Here is a 15,980-nt window from a genome sequence, read left to right on the forward strand (position 1 = left end):
ATCAGCAACAGGAGCAGGAGGAAAATTGCCAGATGCTTTCTCCCATGGTGCCCACTAGATATGCATGAACTTGATATCTCCGGTCCTACTCACCCCGAAGCAGACAGCGACGGCGAGGATAGCGACAACAATGACGCATACGAAACTGCCGCCGAGCCACATCCCAAGGGACGAAGCCATGTAGTAGCTGTCGTGGCGACTCTGCAATAACCACAAACATCGAATCTAGCATTTCGACGTGAAGCCACATGCCGCCAGTCTCTTCACCAAAGTGCACTACGGGGCCCAAGATGGCGAGATTCAACGCCTCAAGCATTACCTCCTGACGGCCGATCACCTCCAGCTCTACTTGCGTGGCTTTGATATCTCGGACGAGATTGCTAGGTTGCTTCTGGCGTACTGTAACAGCGTCGCGCAGCCCCCCCTCTCCCTTTGGTATCCCAACACGAACGGAAAGGCGGTTATGCAGGTCGGACAGTTGTGTCCACGGGAGTCTAGGCCCCAGGTGGACGAGGACGCCTGTGTCTTCTTCGAGTCTCTTGATAACTATGCTACTAACCCGGGCTACACCTCTGCATATGCTGAGAAATACTTTGAGCAGAGCACTGCTATAATAGAGGCTGGCCTGAGCCGCCTCTGTATAATGAAGATTCCCGGCGCCGGCGACCGTTGCTACTTGGGATCTCTGGAGTTTGCGGATACTAAGTATTAATCCCAGATCGGGGACAGGCTTAAGATCAACTTTGACACTGATAAGAAAAGCTGAGACGGAACCTGGTCTGTGTTTGTGTATAACCTAGTGCCTTTCTCCCCGGTAACCAGCACCACAGTCATGCTGACTCGCCCGTGGAAGTCCGAAACTGGCAAATAGGTTATACTGGATGAGGGCCTTGAGCTCCGTCCCCTGAGTATTAACATTACTGAAAATATGCTACCTGCGGTGTGTACTAAGCAGCTGCTTAGTATTGCACTGCAGGATGTGCGGGTATATCTAGTCTACAGGCCTCGGATGCTGATAATATACTGGTAGACAAACCAAGTCTTATTACAACAGTCCGTGAATTTTACCGGCTGCAGACCGCACGGCCGACCGAGTCCTCCGACCCCCGGGTGCGGCACATGTCAATCAGTCTTGGTCACCGCATGCTAGAGATGAGAGAAGTGTCTTACGCGTGAGGGCATTCCCTGCGTTTCCACTAGGGCTTGTGACAGACGAATGGGAACGATTGGCACTCGGAGAGCAACAAGCTCAGCACACATAGAAGCAGCATATATCATTCCCTTATCCTTTGCAAGACGATACGATCCAAGGTACTATGTTTTTCAAATTATCCTGCAATGGGCCATGCTAATTTGCGCAGGGAGCTTTCAACAAAATGGTGTGCTTGCAACCAGATTTGCTGTACCTGTGCTTCCTCGATCAAGTGAAGGGTCAAGCCGATAGGGTACACTCGTTGCAGCAACTTGGGCTAACGCAAGATTGCCCCAACCAATCCTTCCAGGGCAACAAGTAAATCTACTGGCCGTGGCTTCGATGTTTCCATATTCTTGGTACAGGATATTTCCATTCTGCTGATGATCGAGAGCAGTGCCTTCCCAACGTGTGTTGCAGAAATTCTGGAAGATTAGAACCAACAGCCACTGCCTACATCCAGCATATTTACATTGACGGCAAGTGTCTTTGTCTGAACATCAACAGGTCTAGTATCACATTACTGCAGATTGACATGACTTTCAAACGTAAACTCATGGTCTGATCACAGTCAAGGGCCTAAAGCTAGGCTTCGGCAATTCGTGTATCCAACTATGCACCGCATAGCAGAAGCTATTGCAGCGGCTGGGCCAGCGCTTCAGCAAGCGGTGCAGAAGGTGGAAATTACCACTTTGTCGTCAACGTACTACTGTCCGGGCAATTGATCTTTCGATGGGCAGTGGCTCAGTGTTCAAACATAGGATGATGCTTAGGTCACTGGGATCTCCTACCAACAACGCCAAGAAAGCGTGGGTCTAAAGAGATGGGTCAAACTGCAGTCGCTCTTCTGAGAGCGATTCTTTGGCATGTGCAGATTGAGAATGAAAGAAAAGACCTCGTATCTGGTCGATACAACGGAGAAAGCACTGCAAACGGCCAAAGTGCTCAATTTCTTTGCAGACCCACCGCCGCGTGATCCCGACAAACCACAAAGTTGCACTTACGACAGGTACATGAGAGCAACAAGCTTCATAGAGAAGCAAGGATGGTAATGACCCGGGGTAGTTTTCCATCTTCGAGGGCAGAAACGCATGCCTCTCATGCCAACGAGGCTTGGGAGACTGGAAACCGTGCATTGCAATGGACAGGGACACCTTAACGACCAGATGAGCACCCAGCGCGCTTGCGGGAACTGCATCAAGATAGACGAGAAAAGGCTAATGTTCATTCCCCCCCTTCCTGGACGCCCGGCGTGGCTCGATGTGGAATAATACCCGATTGGGCCTTTGACCGGCCATTCTGATCTTGGAGTCAGAAAATCGGCATGTAGTTTCCAGTCTGTGTGCATCTTGATGTTGTGGTCTGTGACTGGATTATGGCGGCGGATCTGGCGAGGTCTAGATGTGAAGTCTTCTGTCTGGTGTAATATCAACCACCTGGGATACTCCAGTCGATCTCACACAGTCGAAACTGAACAAGAAGTAGGAGAAGGAGAAAGGGTCGTTCAGTTTGGGAAAATTGGAAACAAATCGCAAGACAAAAGGCAGGGGGCAAGCAACTCATATAGCAGCAACCGAGAACGATGGTCCCGAAAATCAATGATTTCGAGTCGAAGACCTCAGAGTTGTACCCCAAGATCAGAAACGGTTGTATAATCACTAAGGCCGATTATCCGGACATCGAAGAAGCCCACGTTTACCCCTCCTCTCTCATGAAACGCCATACCGTCACTAAGTTGTCGTCTGAGATCCCGTTCTTCACGGTCTTACGATACTGGTGGACAGAGAAACGTGTGCAGGCGTGGCAACAGCAGATCTTCAGCCGGGCTGATGATCAAACCTTGGCTGTAGAGTCTGCAAGCAACATCGTCACATTAAGCAAGAAGTTGCGTGTATACTGGGGAGGTCGGCGTTTTCATCTTGGTGCCAGACCCAGGCGGTCCATTCCGCGACAAAAAAGACTCTTAGGGTGTGCGTTGTCTAGCTGCCGCCACCACCAAAGGGAAATGGCAGCAAGCAGGTTCATCTATATCAGAATAGCACCAAAGAAGGATGAAAAAAAAAAAAAAATGAAAAAAAAGCCGACGGTCAAACTTCGTGCTAACAAGGCACGTGTGCAACTCGCTCGTGAGTCGAGCATACACAATGCCGGTCATCCCTTTTGGTTAGCAGTTAAGATTAACCAAGCATCGGCATTGACAATTGCGAGAACACTCAACGAAATCGAGGACCCCGCTTGAAGGAGCAGAGGCAGAACAGCCCACCCAAGAGTACATAGACAAATCCCGCAGCAATGATTTCTAACCATCTCGCTACCAGGACATGAAGGTTTTCGGAGCCTTACTGGCTTTGAGGACCAAGCGTAGATTACGTTAAAGCGCGCGAATTTATAAGCGCAGTCTGGGTGAAGAAACTACTGTGAAACGCCCAACTATGCGTAAAGTGAGGGTTGAGTTCTCATCAAACGCCACTACGCAAGACCCAGGGTTGCAAATGGCCTTCTTACTAAGGTGCTATTGTATGAGCTTGTCTCTGGGCGTTCCCACCCGCACATCGGCTATTGGCTATGATGCACAGCTGGAAACACTCCGACTCCGGTGGACTCGGACTCGGCACTCAACCGATGGTCCGGCGGGCTGAGAATCTTATAGAAGTCTGGCATTTGACACTGGAAAAAGAAACGGAGAATAGAAAGTTAAATCCCTCAACCACCTGCACGCTACGATCGTAGCTTCTTGGCTGGAGGGGCAAAAACAAACCTCCATTCTACAACCTTCTCAGGCTCTTCCACCACGTCACAATGACAAATGCACGTTCTGACAAATTCACCAGGAGATTCTCATATGCCAGGTTGATTCGAAGAATGGTATAAAAGCTTAGAGATGTAGCAAGAAATCTCGACGAAACCAATCATACTTTGTGCCTTTCTCGTAAATCCAAATGAACAGCCCCACCATCGGAGTCTTCCCGGCTGCAGGAGGTATTGGCGGGGGCACGGTCAAGCATCTCCTGCCACGTTTTCCGTCCAAGCAGCTTGTGTTTATCGCTCGGAGTCCCGAAAAACTCAGGAACCTGCCCATAGACCAAGCTGTTCTCCGGCGGGCTGACTACGACGACAACGAGAGCCTGAAAGTTGCCTTCGAGGGGTTGAACATACTCTTCCTAATCTCCTATGCCTCCGTGGAGCATGAATATCGAACCGAGGTAAAACTAAAGCTGGGATTCATCCCCTAGGTGGAAGCGCCTAGGCAGAACACATGCTGACCACGATATGCTTGGGATAGAGACACCGCACTGCCATCGACCATGCGATTCGCAGTGGTGTGACACATATCTTTTACGGGTCGCTAGGCTATGGTGGAAACCCAGAAGGCGACGAGTCGGTGGCACACGTTATGCAGGCGCACCTGGACACCGAGAGGTACCTCCAGGAATGTACGCGGCAGCATGTGGGTTTCTCCTACACGAGCATCCGCGAAGGTCTCTACTCCGAGTCGTACCCGCTCTATACCGCTTTCTTTGATCCGAAGCAGCCTGTCGACGAGATAAAGATACCGCACGATGGTGCAGGCCCGGGGATCGCATGGGTGAAGCGTGAAGAGCTCGGGGAAGGAACCGCAGAGCTCATCAAGCGATTCGTGCAGGACCCGGACGGGTTTCCCTATCGCAATCGCAAAGTGCTCTTGTCCGGCCCGCGAACCCTGACCCTCGGGGAGACGGTGTCCATTCTGGCCAAGCTCGCCAAACATACTGTGCGCATCCGCCATGTCTCCGTGGACGAATTTGCCAGACAACCTTCGGTTTCTTCCAACTTCATCTACCATGGCGTGGACCATTCCGCGTTGTGGACCACCACCTTTGAGGCCTTTCGCCGAGGAGAAGGCGCTTTCGTGTCCACATTGTTAAGAGAGCTCCTGGGACGCGAGCCGGAGGACTTCGAGACAACCGTGTCCCGAGCTCAACCGTACAATTGAGGAAATGGCTTGTGGGGACTGGGAAGACTGAGATCCCCTTGATCGTCTGTATTGTTTCTTGAAAACAAGAAATTCTATAGGATTCGCATAGACTTTTTATGAATTTCTGCCACCGTAACATAATTAATACCTTACCTAGTATAGATCCCACTGGTCAGTCAGAAGAACAAGCAGAAGGTAGAGAATTGCAGTGATTGAGAACAGGCATATGCAAGGGCGCAGGCCTATAGAACAGCTAAATCAGAGTGTACTGCGAGTACCTGCATGTAGGTTGTCACGTATCCCACAATCCTAAAACATGAACTACTACTAGTACTCAGTGATGAGGTCAACTATGCGACCAATGACAGGGAAGGTGGCGGACAGAGATGGTGAAAAAACCCCAGTGGATTAATAAGCACTGTAACTGTAACTAACCTAACTACACACATCTCAAGTCCAGCGCACCCCACCTGTTTAACATCACGGGAAAGCTATCATATGTTTCTCAAGCTAGTCTACGGTCTGTATTCTCATGCCGAATACTGCTTAGGTATAAACCTCTCGTCGAACAATGTCAGATGGGGCTCGCTCGAGATTCCCTCCGGGCAAACGGTCCGCTTCGTCACGACGACATGCCTGCGATCGTTGTCGAAGGCAGAAGCTAAAAGTAAGGAGACAAGATTGACACGCCTTTCCCACCCCCGCGCTGACTGGTATGCGCTTCATCAGTGCGACGTTGAGAAGCCGTGTTCTCTATGCATGCGCTCTGGCTTCGTCTGCGAGACAACCTCGGCACCTTTGCGGTAGGTCGATCGTGTCCACCGGCTACGTTGGAATCCTAGATTAAGTAAGTTCTAGCAAGTCGACCCGATCCTCTAGGTCTTCCATTTTGCGGGATAGAAGCAGCTATCATTTGCGGTCCGATATGGGGACTCCCTTGCAAGCTGATCAAGCCCGTCAAGGCTTCCATCATGGCCTCAACAAGCAGTTGGAATCCCTTGCCGAACCCCATCGATATCACCAAGCATCTGCGGTGGAGCTTACTGATCAGGTAACCTCCGATACCCGGCATTTCTCTTCGCCATGACCATTGATGTTTAGGTAGCTTTTTCAAAAGCACGATCAAGGGTTGCAAGCGTCACCTGCGGCTCCTGGGAACACTTCTGCGCTTCCTGGAGGAGCATTTCTGAGCACCCGAATCCTCGGACACACCAGCAAGGAAAAAAGTACCAGCCTCACTGAACAGTTCCCGGGCCTCGCCATTCCATCTCGGGCGGTCTGCGACTTCTTGTTGCAATCGTACTGGGACTCAGTTCACTGGTTCACACTGCTCTTCCACATTCCTTCGTTCGAGGACAGCTACCGCCGAATTCTCGATGATCAATGCCTAACTGCCCGTCAGAGGGGCACTGCAGTCCTGATTCTAATGGTGCTCACTCTGGGGGCCACATATGCCCCGGACGAGCAAAGCATGCTAGTTGGGGTCTCCCGGTCGGATCTAAATGTCCTGCAGGAGCGTATGCTGAACCAGATCCAATCCCACTTTTTCGACATGTTAGACACAGGAGGGGTAGAGTGTGTGCAGTTGTGCATCCTACTCAGTACATTCCACCTCTACACGGGTAGGCCGAACCTGGCGATGCCCATACTTGGCGCGGGGATCCGCAGTGCCCAGGCGCAGGGGCTGCACAAGGAGGCGCTGTGGGGCCCTGCGAACGAGATTGTGGTCGAAGTTCGCCGGAGAACTTGGTGGGCCCTCTATGTTTTTGACAGGTGCAGTTGCCTTCTGAATGGAGAATAGTAGGATTGACCGTGGATGCTGACCTCCGCAAAAACCAGGTTTGCTTCCATCACCTACGGTCGGCCGCCTTCGATCAGCGACTCGCATTGTGCCGTGGCCATGCCCCGAGATCTGGACGATCTGATGACAGTGCATCCGGTATTTGGCTCGAATAGCCATCGTGAATCGAATGCCTTGCGGCCACCCGCTACCTTGGGCGCATATCAGAGGCACAAGTTTGAGCTATATTCCATTGCCGGTCCGATCATTGGCGATATTTACGATCTCAACGAATGGAAGTGGGAAGCGGTCATAGACCAGGCAGTGGGGATCAACACGAAGCTGGTCACATGGTTTGACACGCTGCCCTTGGAGCTGCGACTGGAAAGCCATCTCGACCTGGACACCTCGCAACTCACCAGGCATGAAGCGGAAGTGTGCCGGGTGTTCGAGCTTCAGGCCTTGGTCCTGCAGTTAGCGTACGACAACATCCAGATCATCCTCCATCGACCCTTTCTCCGATACACACGGCGCCTGATGACTCAGGGCTCTCGCAGCTTGTACTCCGACGCGCGGCCTACGAGCTTCGAACAGTGCGAGCACTGCGCTCGGCGCACCTGCAGCATCGTGCCACGGTACCAGAGCGTCCTGCGTGCCGCGCAGACCACCCAAGCTGCCGCATACATCGCCATCCAGAACTTTACCGCAGGTGTGACACTAGGGATGGTGGCTCTCTGCAGCCTGGGGTCCGTGCAGTCCTTGGATGCCAAGCGCGGGGTGGCAAATTCCATTGCGCTGCAGAAAATGCTCGCCGCCTCCTCCGTCGTATCGTCACAGACGGTCAAGGTCCTCAAAGTGCTGCTGGAGCTGATTTTCCGTCGAGAATTGCAATTTTTACTCGGCGAGCCCGCCGCGGAACCATCCCCGCCGAGCCGCAGTGACGGAATGATGCATGAACCCAACGGGCGCCCGCGGCCGGCGGCACACCGTGGTGGATTTGCAGATGAAGGGGGCCTCGACCCGTCCATACCGGCCATTATTCTCAACAACCGAGCAAGCATGGAGCAGCTTTCGTCCAAGGTCCCGGGGGCCTCAGAGGCCCGGAGGGATACGCAGGGTCTAGCTGAAATGCAGCATGAGGGGACGAATGCGGCGGCGCCAGGGGACGAATTCGCCAATGAATCTCCCTTGGTCTGCGGAATTGATGAGGCGCTCGAGTTTGTACAGCAAGGTGTGTAATTTTCTTGTCCCTTTTTCTCTCGCTATTGGAATACCCTTGCACGATCCATGTTCAGGTGTTCAGTGCGTCTAATCAAGCGATTCTTAGTCCTGTGGGAGAACTCCGGCCCAATCATACCTCCGAGCAACGAGATAGTGGCCACCACTGGCATGCAGCCCGAGGCGTCCGCACAACCACCGCCATCTGTCCAACCAGAATCAACCTTGTCCAACTCTTTTGGCAATCATCTAAGTCCGATAGCCTCGATGGCCGAACCCGCGAGTCACGGCCAAAATAAGCTCAATGCTCTGCAATTAAGTCAGAGCTGGATCTGGAACCCTACCGACTTCTCTTGAGGAAAAGATGTGCCAATCCGTCATTCAAAGCGGGAGAGACAGAAGTCCAGATGACTTTGAAGGATCAAATGTATAATCACGGAAGGGAGAAGGGGGGAAGAGCAAGTCCAAAGAATTGACATTTTGCTGCGAATTATTCGTGATTGAAGGAACTTTCTGCTGAGACTAACATACAGAAGCAATCTGCACAAACGAAATGAACTCCGCTGTTACTCACACACATCTACAAACTCTCCCACTCGCTCTATCTCTGATCTCACATATTTCTTCGGCATGACACAATTAATCACATCTCTATCAACCTCCCCTTCCCCCCTCCCTCCTTTACCCTTTATTTTTTGGTCGACGCGGTCAGCTAATCCATCCATCCCCATACCACCAAAAAAACAAAAAGAAAAAGCAAAAATAGAAGAAGAAGAAGAAGAAGAAGAAGAAGAAGTAGAAGAGATTACCGCACAAACTGCTCCACAAACCCCGCCCCGAGCCCGACCCGCTCATAATGCGCGCGGGCGGCCGCCAGCTTGGAGAAGACGTCCTCGACGCCTAGCGGGCGACCCTGGGCATCAACGTAAATGTACGCGCCGGTGACGTGGAATAGAGTAACCATCTCGGCTACTCCGGCGGGTACCTCGAGGGTGTGGATGTCGCCGGGCGGCTCGAAAGCGTGGCTCCCCTCGGTCGCCCACCAGGGGTGCTCCAGGTAATGCCAGCGGCCACGCAGAACAGTGGCGTGCACGGGACCGGTGTGCCGGTGGCGCGAGAGGATGCCGCTGCGGCGCACGCGCAGCAGGTTCACGAAGTAGCCATGGCTGACGTTTAGGAGGAGGGGGCGAAACCAGACACCCGGGGCCTGGGGGACCCAGAGGCGCTCGTCGCCCACGTCTTCCGAGGAGGAGGTGGAGGTGCATGTGGCCATTGCAAAGGTTACGGCGTTGGGGATGACGAGATCGGCGGAGACGTTGGGTAGGGGGTCGCCCTGGTATGGGGAGGGACAGTCATGATGAGGCTGTTGGTGGTGGTCGTGGTTGGCATGGTCGGAGGAGGTTGTTGGGGGTGCCAGCATGGTTGAATTGGGGGGGAGGAGGGGTGTTAATCGGTGTGGGTTGTCTGTCAATGAATGCCCAGTGAGGGAAGTAGAGCGAATTGCAGTTGGTGCGAACGGAGGGGGGATGAGCGTTTATAAGATTTATAGTATATGTGCCATTGTATACTTTATTGGATGACTCTGTCCATTCTCTGTGATCATATCAAAGATTGAGTGTAACTCAGGATAGGGCCCTGCCCAGATGGACATCACTGCATTGATCAGAAGTCCGGTGGAAGCCGGTACTGACTTTTAATAGTTGCAACTGACTTTCCGTACCGCGGTGTAGTCCGAGTCCGGTGGAAATTATCCAAGATGTTGACGAGCTCACGTGCCATGGTTAGGCCTTGGAATGGTTCGGTCCCGGTTCTGGAAACTTGGGACCGGGAGTCCGGGACCGGACTATGCAGACTTTACTTTTTACTTACATTACCCAGAACTATACTATAGGCCCCTGCAGCCCTAGATAGTCTTTATTCTAAGAAAACAACTTTTATATTGATATACTAAAACATTCTAATTCAAAGCTATATAAATATAATCACTAATTATAGTATCTTATAGATATACAACAATAGTTTTATTTCACTAGAATATATCTTTATTCATTAAGTATTAAATAAATTATTCTGTTTCTTTAGCTTTATACTTTGTATAAGACTGAGACAAGTAGAACTTTTTTGGTATGTAATACTTGCTACTGAGGCAGCCTGCTTTTAGGTTAAAACTGATTCGCCAGGCTTTTAATCTGGGTACCTATATTATTCTGCTACTTACCCCTCCTTTTTGTATAGTACATATCCTGTTGGAATTAGAGTGGCTAACGGCCAGGTCAATGTTAATAGTGTAAGGGCCCTGGCGCGCCCTTCCAACCTTCGCGGTTGATATCACAGAGGAATACTATATAGCTGGCCTAAGGCATTAGATATATAATAGCTAAGCAAAATGACAGGAGGGACTAGGCCTTGGAAAAGACCGCAAAGACCCAAGGACCAGACCGCACCAGACCGCACTGCACCGGTCTTTGGTCCTGAGTCCAAGGACCGCTGGGCGGTCCTAGATTATTAAAAACCGCACTACTGCGGCTTGGTGCAGTCCTGTAGTCTTATAATAAAATTACAAGTGTAAGGGCCTTGCGAGCCCTTCCAACCTTCGCGATATCAATCGCGAAGGAATGTATATAAAAGAAGGCCTAAGGCATCAGCCACGTGACGGCTAAGCGAGGTGGCCGCGGAACCACCCAAGGCAGCGGCAGTCCCGCGAAGTTAGACAGATCAGCAACAACACCTTAAGGCATAATACTACCACCTTGGCTATCGCGATAAGGCATTCGTTCACTACACTTTTCCACCCTTTAGCCCTTATAACAAGTGTTGTGATATCATAAATTTCCGTCGTGAACTAAACTTGTATTACTTGCCAGCAGGGGTATGCTTTACACTATAGCCTTATTTCTCATGCTTCGAAAGCTCTGCACGCAAAATAAAACGGCGGGGCGTCTACAGCAGCAGTGTAGTTACTGCAAGTAGATCCAAATGTAGCAGCGCGTTGTCATGTACCCCTTATTCCAAGCTTGAGATTTACCTGTGCTTAGATATTCTCACTTGGAATATGCACCAATTGCAAGACAACGCCCGGCAATAACACAGAACTATTGGTAAGATAGTATGAGATGAGTATTCTTGATGATCTCATTCCTGATCTATAGTATCTGTACTGTTCAAGATGAGTTAAGACATCTTAGGTAATTTCTTGAGGAAACTAGGGGAATTATCGTAATCATCCAATCGACGACCGCGATCCGCTTCGACCGGGTATTCCCTACCTCCGGGCAGCCCTGGTCAGCAAAACAAAAATAGTAGTATATTCGAAGTGGTGATAGAAAGCAAGATGGTTAGGGGAGTACCAGTCAATATCCACACCATCGAGCCCATAGGTGTCCATAAAAGAGATCAGCAAGGCGACAAAGGCCTTTTGGTCTGCCTCCGAGCCCGCCAGATTGGAAAATGTATAGAGGGTGGACTCTTGGTTTTATTGGTGGCTTGAACCGCTAATGTGGTGGGATCAATAGTACCGAAGGCGAAGCTATGGGCAACATAAACTTTTAGTTACCTTGTAGTGCACATAGGATACATGTCCTCTGACTTGACGTGTGTATAAATTCCATAGGGAAGTTAGGTAGGGAGAAGAACATTGCAAGCATGCGAAGACATGGCATAAGCCTTGTAATAGCCCGATAATCTGAGTCACATTTGGACTTGAGGCATCACACGATGGCCTGGTGACGATGGTATCACCATAAAACTCACTTGTTGTACCACGGAACCCATACCTGATCTTAGATAATCAGAAAAGTAACTGAACCTTGTTTAAACAAGGCTTGGACATATAAACTGCAGCAGACATTCAGAGGATATGTGCTGGTAATAATATAAGCTGAATCCCAGTTATTAGGGTCACATTCTACTTTGGTATTACAGCTAGCTGTATTATTTCCAGGATCATTTAAATCGCCTTGCATCCCATGACTGGGCTTTTCATTTCGATGCTCTAATATCAAGACTTATCCCTAGTCCACATACCCAAATCACGATCAGGCTATTGCGAAGTCTAGCTCTCAAGCTCCTTCTGAGTCCAATTCCATAGTTTTTCTGCTAACTGGTCATCTTTTGCATTGTCTGTGATCTGTCCTGAAATACCGATTGGCTCATAATACTCTCCGCTCTCCACGTCCCCAGACACAGATGCCCAAAGCTGATTCTTAGCACCTTGCTCAACAGTAACGGCCATCATTTTTGCAACACCGCGGAAGGCTCGCATGATGGCCGGCGCCTCACTTGCTCGATCCATCAGTTCAGTCTGTACCAGGCCTGGGTGAACGGAGGCCACGGTCAACTGGGGATATACTTTGGCAAGATACCGTGCCCAAAGAATATTGGCTAACTTGCTTTGGGAGTACCGTTCAAAGCCACTCATATGTTCAGCCGTGCTTTTGAGCCGAGCAAAGTCCAGAACATCCTTGGGCGCTTGCTTAAACGCAGTCGAGGTCATGGAGACCACTCGCACATCCGCACCGGTGTCGGTGGTCTTGAGTAACAGCGGCATCAGTAGTTTAGTAAGTAGGGCGTGTCCCATGTGGTTGGTGCCGAACTCGATCTCGTAGCCGTCCTTGGTCAGACCCGGCGGCACGGCCATAACCCCGGCGTTGAGCATGAGAATATCCAGGCGGTCAGATTCCGTGAGAACTATCTGGGCGGCTTTTTTGATGGAGTCGAAGGAGGCTAAATCCAGCTCGAGGAAACGGATCGGCACGTTCGGAACCTTCTGCCTTATTTCGTCGACTGCTGCTTGACCGCGCTCGGCGTTACGCGCAGCCAACCAGATCTGACTGGGACTGTGTCGCGCAAATTCCAGGACACATTGCTTTCCAAGACCGACATTTCCCCCTGTGACCAGGATAACCTTGCCAGCAAGCGATGGAATGTCGCTCTCTGGATTAAGGGCACGGACTTGTTGCAGCTGAAAAACATGTCGATCCCCTAAGGCAGGATTTGCGAGTATGTAGATAATCGTGACGATAAAAAACGGAAATGATAATGGCACACAGCTCAGGGATAGAGTAGATGAAATAACATGTATATAATAAAAGCTGGCCAGTCGGCAGCGTGAACGGAGATAAGAACAGTGGCGCCACTGTTAAACTCTAGTAGTGGGGCTATAATTGAGTCGGCGGAGTTAGGAGTTTAGATGAAATATCACCATCGGCTTCCTAAGTCAGCTAAGGTCCCCTTAATCGTTGAAAAGATAGGGGGTTAAATTAAGAAATCTCATTGGCTTATTGATGTATTCAAGGCTCGCAAACAAGCGGCGGTAAATATTGTCGGCAAGTGATAAATGGCTTTCCTATCCAGGGTTTCTAATGACCGAGTACAGTTCCCGAGTACGGTTCCCGACTTTGGGACTAAGACCAGTTAAATATTGTCATCGGTTTGCCGGCATTCGTAACCATACAGGGACTCTCGGTGAACACAGATCACGGCAGCTCTTTTTGAGGGTGGCGTGGAACGTTAGTATGTGTAAAAATAATGAAAAGATGATGTGGAATGTGATTTTAGAGTTATGCAAATACAGGGTCAGTTGGATGTCACATGATTTTTTCGTGCTTACTAAGAAGGTTTTGTTCCACGCGACGCTAAAAAACGACACAACCGATCTGCAACCTCTAAAAAAAAACACAACCGATCTGCAACCTCCGCTCCAGCGCCCGGGCCGAGTGGACCGGATCTTTCGCTTTTATTTTGGGACCCGAGCGACCCGTACTGCTGTAATACTTTAGAATTACTTTCTATACTTTAAGAATAACCCAGTATCGGCCAAGTATAATACAACCGCCTGGATCGAGTATGTAGAGGAATACAGGATTTATATAGCAGGTTGACTAAAAGGAAGAATCAAAGTACTAAAGTAAATAGCGTTTAAGTACTCTACCTGTATATAATTAAAAAACTTTTTGTAGATAGTGAAACTAGAGATTTTTAGTTGTTCTGTTTATCTTGAAATAAATTTGCAAATCCAAAGTATTTAGTGCTAACAAACCCTTCATTCATGTTGTGCTAGCTTTTTCCTGCCAGCAGACGGACCTTTTCAGCTTGACCCTCCGTGATCTCCAGGCATATGTCGCATCAACAAACAGCACTCAGATCAACTCCGACCAGGAGGCTGGAGTGTTTTGCAGTCTCTCAAGCATCAAATACGGAACAAAAGTGTGCTCATGGTGGAACAATGGCTTCTCTCTTCCTTGCTTCGAGGTTATTCTCTTATCCTTCCGGCTGTTCTTTCGCCTTTGCTTGCATTCACCCTTTCAGCCAACCTCTCACCGGTTCTTTCAGCTCCGCACCAAGAACACCTCTACATATGCATTACAAGGCTAACTGAGATACTCTTTTAGATCTATCTTCCGAGACCGTTTTCCCGAACAAAGCCTGCAGTTGAACTTCCCCGCCATGCGTTCAAAGATCCTACACACGTTGATCCAAGGGCATGGTTCTACACACGTTGATCCAAGGGCATGGTTCTACATACGTTGATCCAAAGGCCATGCCCGAGACCCCAGCGATTCAAGACGGTCGTACCTTAACGCACTTAACACTAAGAACGCTTACAGATACACTCCTTCAAAATTCCTTTCTCGAGTCAACCTAGAAATTCACATAACAATGCCTTTTGAAGCCGAATACGCCTAATGCTAGGATCGAGTTCTGCTATAAATTCGCGGCTCGAACCAACGAGCCTCCACACCACCAACCCCCGACTCCGCCATCCATACGCCCTTACACTACACGCACTTCCACAGCTCGAACACTAGGACTATCCAATCACACACCATCCAATATTTCCGAACGGAATAAACCAGATGGCTCGCAGATTTGAACAAGCCATCTTGGCCGGGGAAGTGGCCGTCATCGGACCCGGGACAGTGGGCAGCATTCCCTTCACCGCTCCAGGCCCAGACTCCAGTGAAAACAAAGAACGGCAAGACGAGGGGCCAGACCGAATTCAGAGCTATCGGCACCGGAAGGCTTCTGAGCAATGGGGCCGCCGTGGTGGTGATGATCAGCACCGAGTGTGCGGTGCTCGCAAATATTCCTGCCCCCCTCGGACTCGACGACACAGTTGAGCCTGTGACCCGGAACTCGGTAGATACATTTCTAGAGGTGTGTCGCCGCACGGTTTAGGCCTCGCGGCGCCCCAAAGTTATGTGATCGTCGATGCTATCAACCCCGAGGGCTGGATCTGGGTGCTCCCTGATCGAGTGAGCCTTATCGAGAGAATGCTGAGTGATACGTTACCGGGGGCTGCACCGTCACAAGTTGGGTATGAGGTTCAAGGCTTCGCGTCCGATTGGGCGAAAGGGCGGGTATTCGTGGATGCCAGGGTCTATCCGCCCAAGGTTTATGTGGATGACGTGGAGATGGTGCAGGTCCACTTTGGTCCCAAAGACCGCATAATGGCATCAACTACACCTGGGTGGTCTCCTCCCGCGAGGGCGCGGGATTAGGTCCCGTCACGGTAGGGAGGCGAGCTAACCCCTGGCACTTGCTTTGATTGATGCCTTAATCATTGTCGGTGGTATGTACATGTTGTGGCCCTATCTAGGGCTGAGGCTTAGTATACCTTACCAAGTTCCATAAGAACAGACCTCATGGCCCGGAGGCTGTCACATGTAGTTCTATGTATGCCTCAGGCAGAAATACAGACTTTCCTAGGACTAACTTAGGGTTCATTCCTGCATGTTATCCCGCCGTATACCAACCAAGTCTCCCCGACCACCACCTATCTCCCCTCTCGAATGTAGCATCCATCTCTATTCAACATCCCCTTTCCTTAGATAAAA

The 15,980-nt window shown here is 50.3% G+C and overlaps 7 protein-coding genes across 7 annotated transcripts; 5 read left to right on the plus strand and 2 right to left on the minus strand.

Moving 5' to 3' along the window:
- Positions 1-60: 60 nt before the first annotated feature.
- On the plus strand, positions 61-712 carry BO82DRAFT_360340 (uncharacterized protein; the record flags this gene model as incomplete). Its single annotated transcript, XM_025636761.1, has 2 exons — positions 61-180; positions 230-712. The coding sequence occupies 2 exons, from the start codon at positions 61-63 to the stop codon at positions 710-712; spliced, it is 603 nt and encodes a 200-aa protein (XP_025497447.1).
- A 1,945-nt stretch (positions 713-2,657) lies between these two features.
- Positions 2,658-3,583, plus strand: BO82DRAFT_5933 (uncharacterized protein). The gene has a single exon (XM_025641366.1). The coding sequence runs from the start codon at positions 2,775-2,777 to the stop codon at positions 3,429-3,431; it is 657 nt and encodes a 218-aa protein (XP_025497448.1). The 5' UTR covers positions 2,658-2,774; the 3' UTR covers positions 3,432-3,583.
- Positions 3,584-3,915: 332 nt separating this feature from the next.
- BO82DRAFT_324722 (NmrA-like family protein) lies at positions 3,916-5,354 on the plus strand. The gene is made up of 2 exons (XM_025632837.1): positions 3,916-4,395; positions 4,476-5,354. Exons 1-2 carry the CDS (start codon positions 4,132-4,134, stop codon positions 5,163-5,165), a joined length of 954 nt encoding a protein of 317 aa, XP_025497449.1. The 5' UTR covers positions 3,916-4,131; the 3' UTR covers positions 5,166-5,354.
- Positions 5,355-5,980: 626 nt separating this feature from the next.
- Positions 5,981-8,726, plus strand: BO82DRAFT_5958 (fungal specific transcription factor domain-containing protein). Its single transcript, XM_025641369.1, has 4 exons — positions 5,981-6,198; positions 6,253-6,920; positions 6,987-8,158; positions 8,255-8,726. The coding sequence occupies exons 1-4, from the start codon at positions 6,073-6,075 to the stop codon at positions 8,500-8,502; spliced, it is 2,214 nt and encodes a 737-aa protein (XP_025497450.1). The 5' UTR covers positions 5,981-6,072; the 3' UTR covers positions 8,503-8,726.
- Positions 8,559-9,801, minus strand: BO82DRAFT_5968 (2,4'-dihydroxyacetophenone dioxygenase family protein). Its single transcript, XM_025641371.1, has one exon. It carries the CDS (start codon positions 9,563-9,565, stop codon positions 8,951-8,953), a length of 615 nt encoding a protein of 204 aa, XP_025497451.1. The 5' UTR covers positions 9,566-9,801; the 3' UTR covers positions 8,559-8,950.
- Positions 9,802-12,114: 2,313 nt separating this feature from the next.
- BO82DRAFT_379809 (short-chain dehydrogenase/reductase) lies at positions 12,115-14,685 on the minus strand (the record flags this gene model as incomplete). The annotated part of the gene is made up of 2 exons (XM_025637708.1): positions 12,115-13,105; positions 14,665-14,685. 2 exons carry the CDS (start codon positions 14,683-14,685, stop codon positions 12,197-12,199), a joined length of 930 nt encoding a protein of 309 aa, XP_025497452.1. The 3' UTR covers positions 12,115-12,196.
- A 261-nt stretch (positions 14,686-14,946) lies between these two features.
- Positions 14,947-15,644, plus strand: BO82DRAFT_408442 (uncharacterized protein; the record flags this gene model as incomplete). Its single annotated transcript, XM_025639689.1, has 2 exons — positions 14,947-15,211; positions 15,287-15,644. Exons 1-2 carry the CDS (start codon positions 15,000-15,002, stop codon positions 15,642-15,644), a joined length of 570 nt encoding a protein of 189 aa, XP_025497453.1. The 5' UTR covers positions 14,947-14,999.
- Between the last annotated feature and the right edge of the window lie 336 nt (positions 15,645-15,980).

Source organism: Aspergillus uvarum (assembly GCF_003184745.1).
Source record: "Aspergillus uvarum CBS 121591 unplaced genomic scaffold BO82scaffold_1, whole genome shotgun sequence".
In the NCBI taxonomy this organism is placed as follows: domain Eukaryota; kingdom Fungi; phylum Ascomycota; class Eurotiomycetes; order Eurotiales; family Aspergillaceae; genus Aspergillus; species Aspergillus uvarum.

What these genes read in the sequence shown, in the direction of transcription:
- BO82DRAFT_5958 (XM_025641369.1), top strand. Translation starts at nt 6,073, where the DNA reads ATGGGGACTCCCTTGCAAGCTGATCAAGCCCGTCAAGGCTTCCATCAT. An exon ending in GCCCTCTATGTTTTTGACAG is followed by an intron (nt 6,921 to 6,986) that starts GTGCAGTTGCCT and finishes CGCAAAAACCAG; the next exon opens with GTTTGCTTCCATCACCTACG. An exon ending in GCTCGAGTTTGTACAGCAAG is followed by an intron (nt 8,159 to 8,254) that starts GTGTGTAATTTT and finishes AGCGATTCTTAG; the next exon opens with TCCTGTGGGAGAACTCCGGC.
- BO82DRAFT_5933 (XM_025641366.1), top strand. Translation starts at nt 2,775, where the DNA reads ATGGTCCCGAAAATCAATGATTTCGAGTCGAAGACCTCAGAGTTGTAC.
- BO82DRAFT_5968 (XM_025641371.1), bottom strand. Translation starts at nt 9,565, where the DNA reads ATGCTGGCACCCCCAACAACCTCCTCCGACCATGCCAACCACGACCAC.
- BO82DRAFT_324722 (XM_025632837.1), top strand. Translation starts at nt 4,132, where the DNA reads ATGAACAGCCCCACCATCGGAGTCTTCCCGGCTGCAGGAGGTATTGGC. An exon ending in AGCATGAATATCGAACCGAG is followed by an intron (nt 4,396 to 4,475) that starts GTAAAACTAAAG and finishes TGCTTGGGATAG; the next exon opens with AGACACCGCACTGCCATCGA.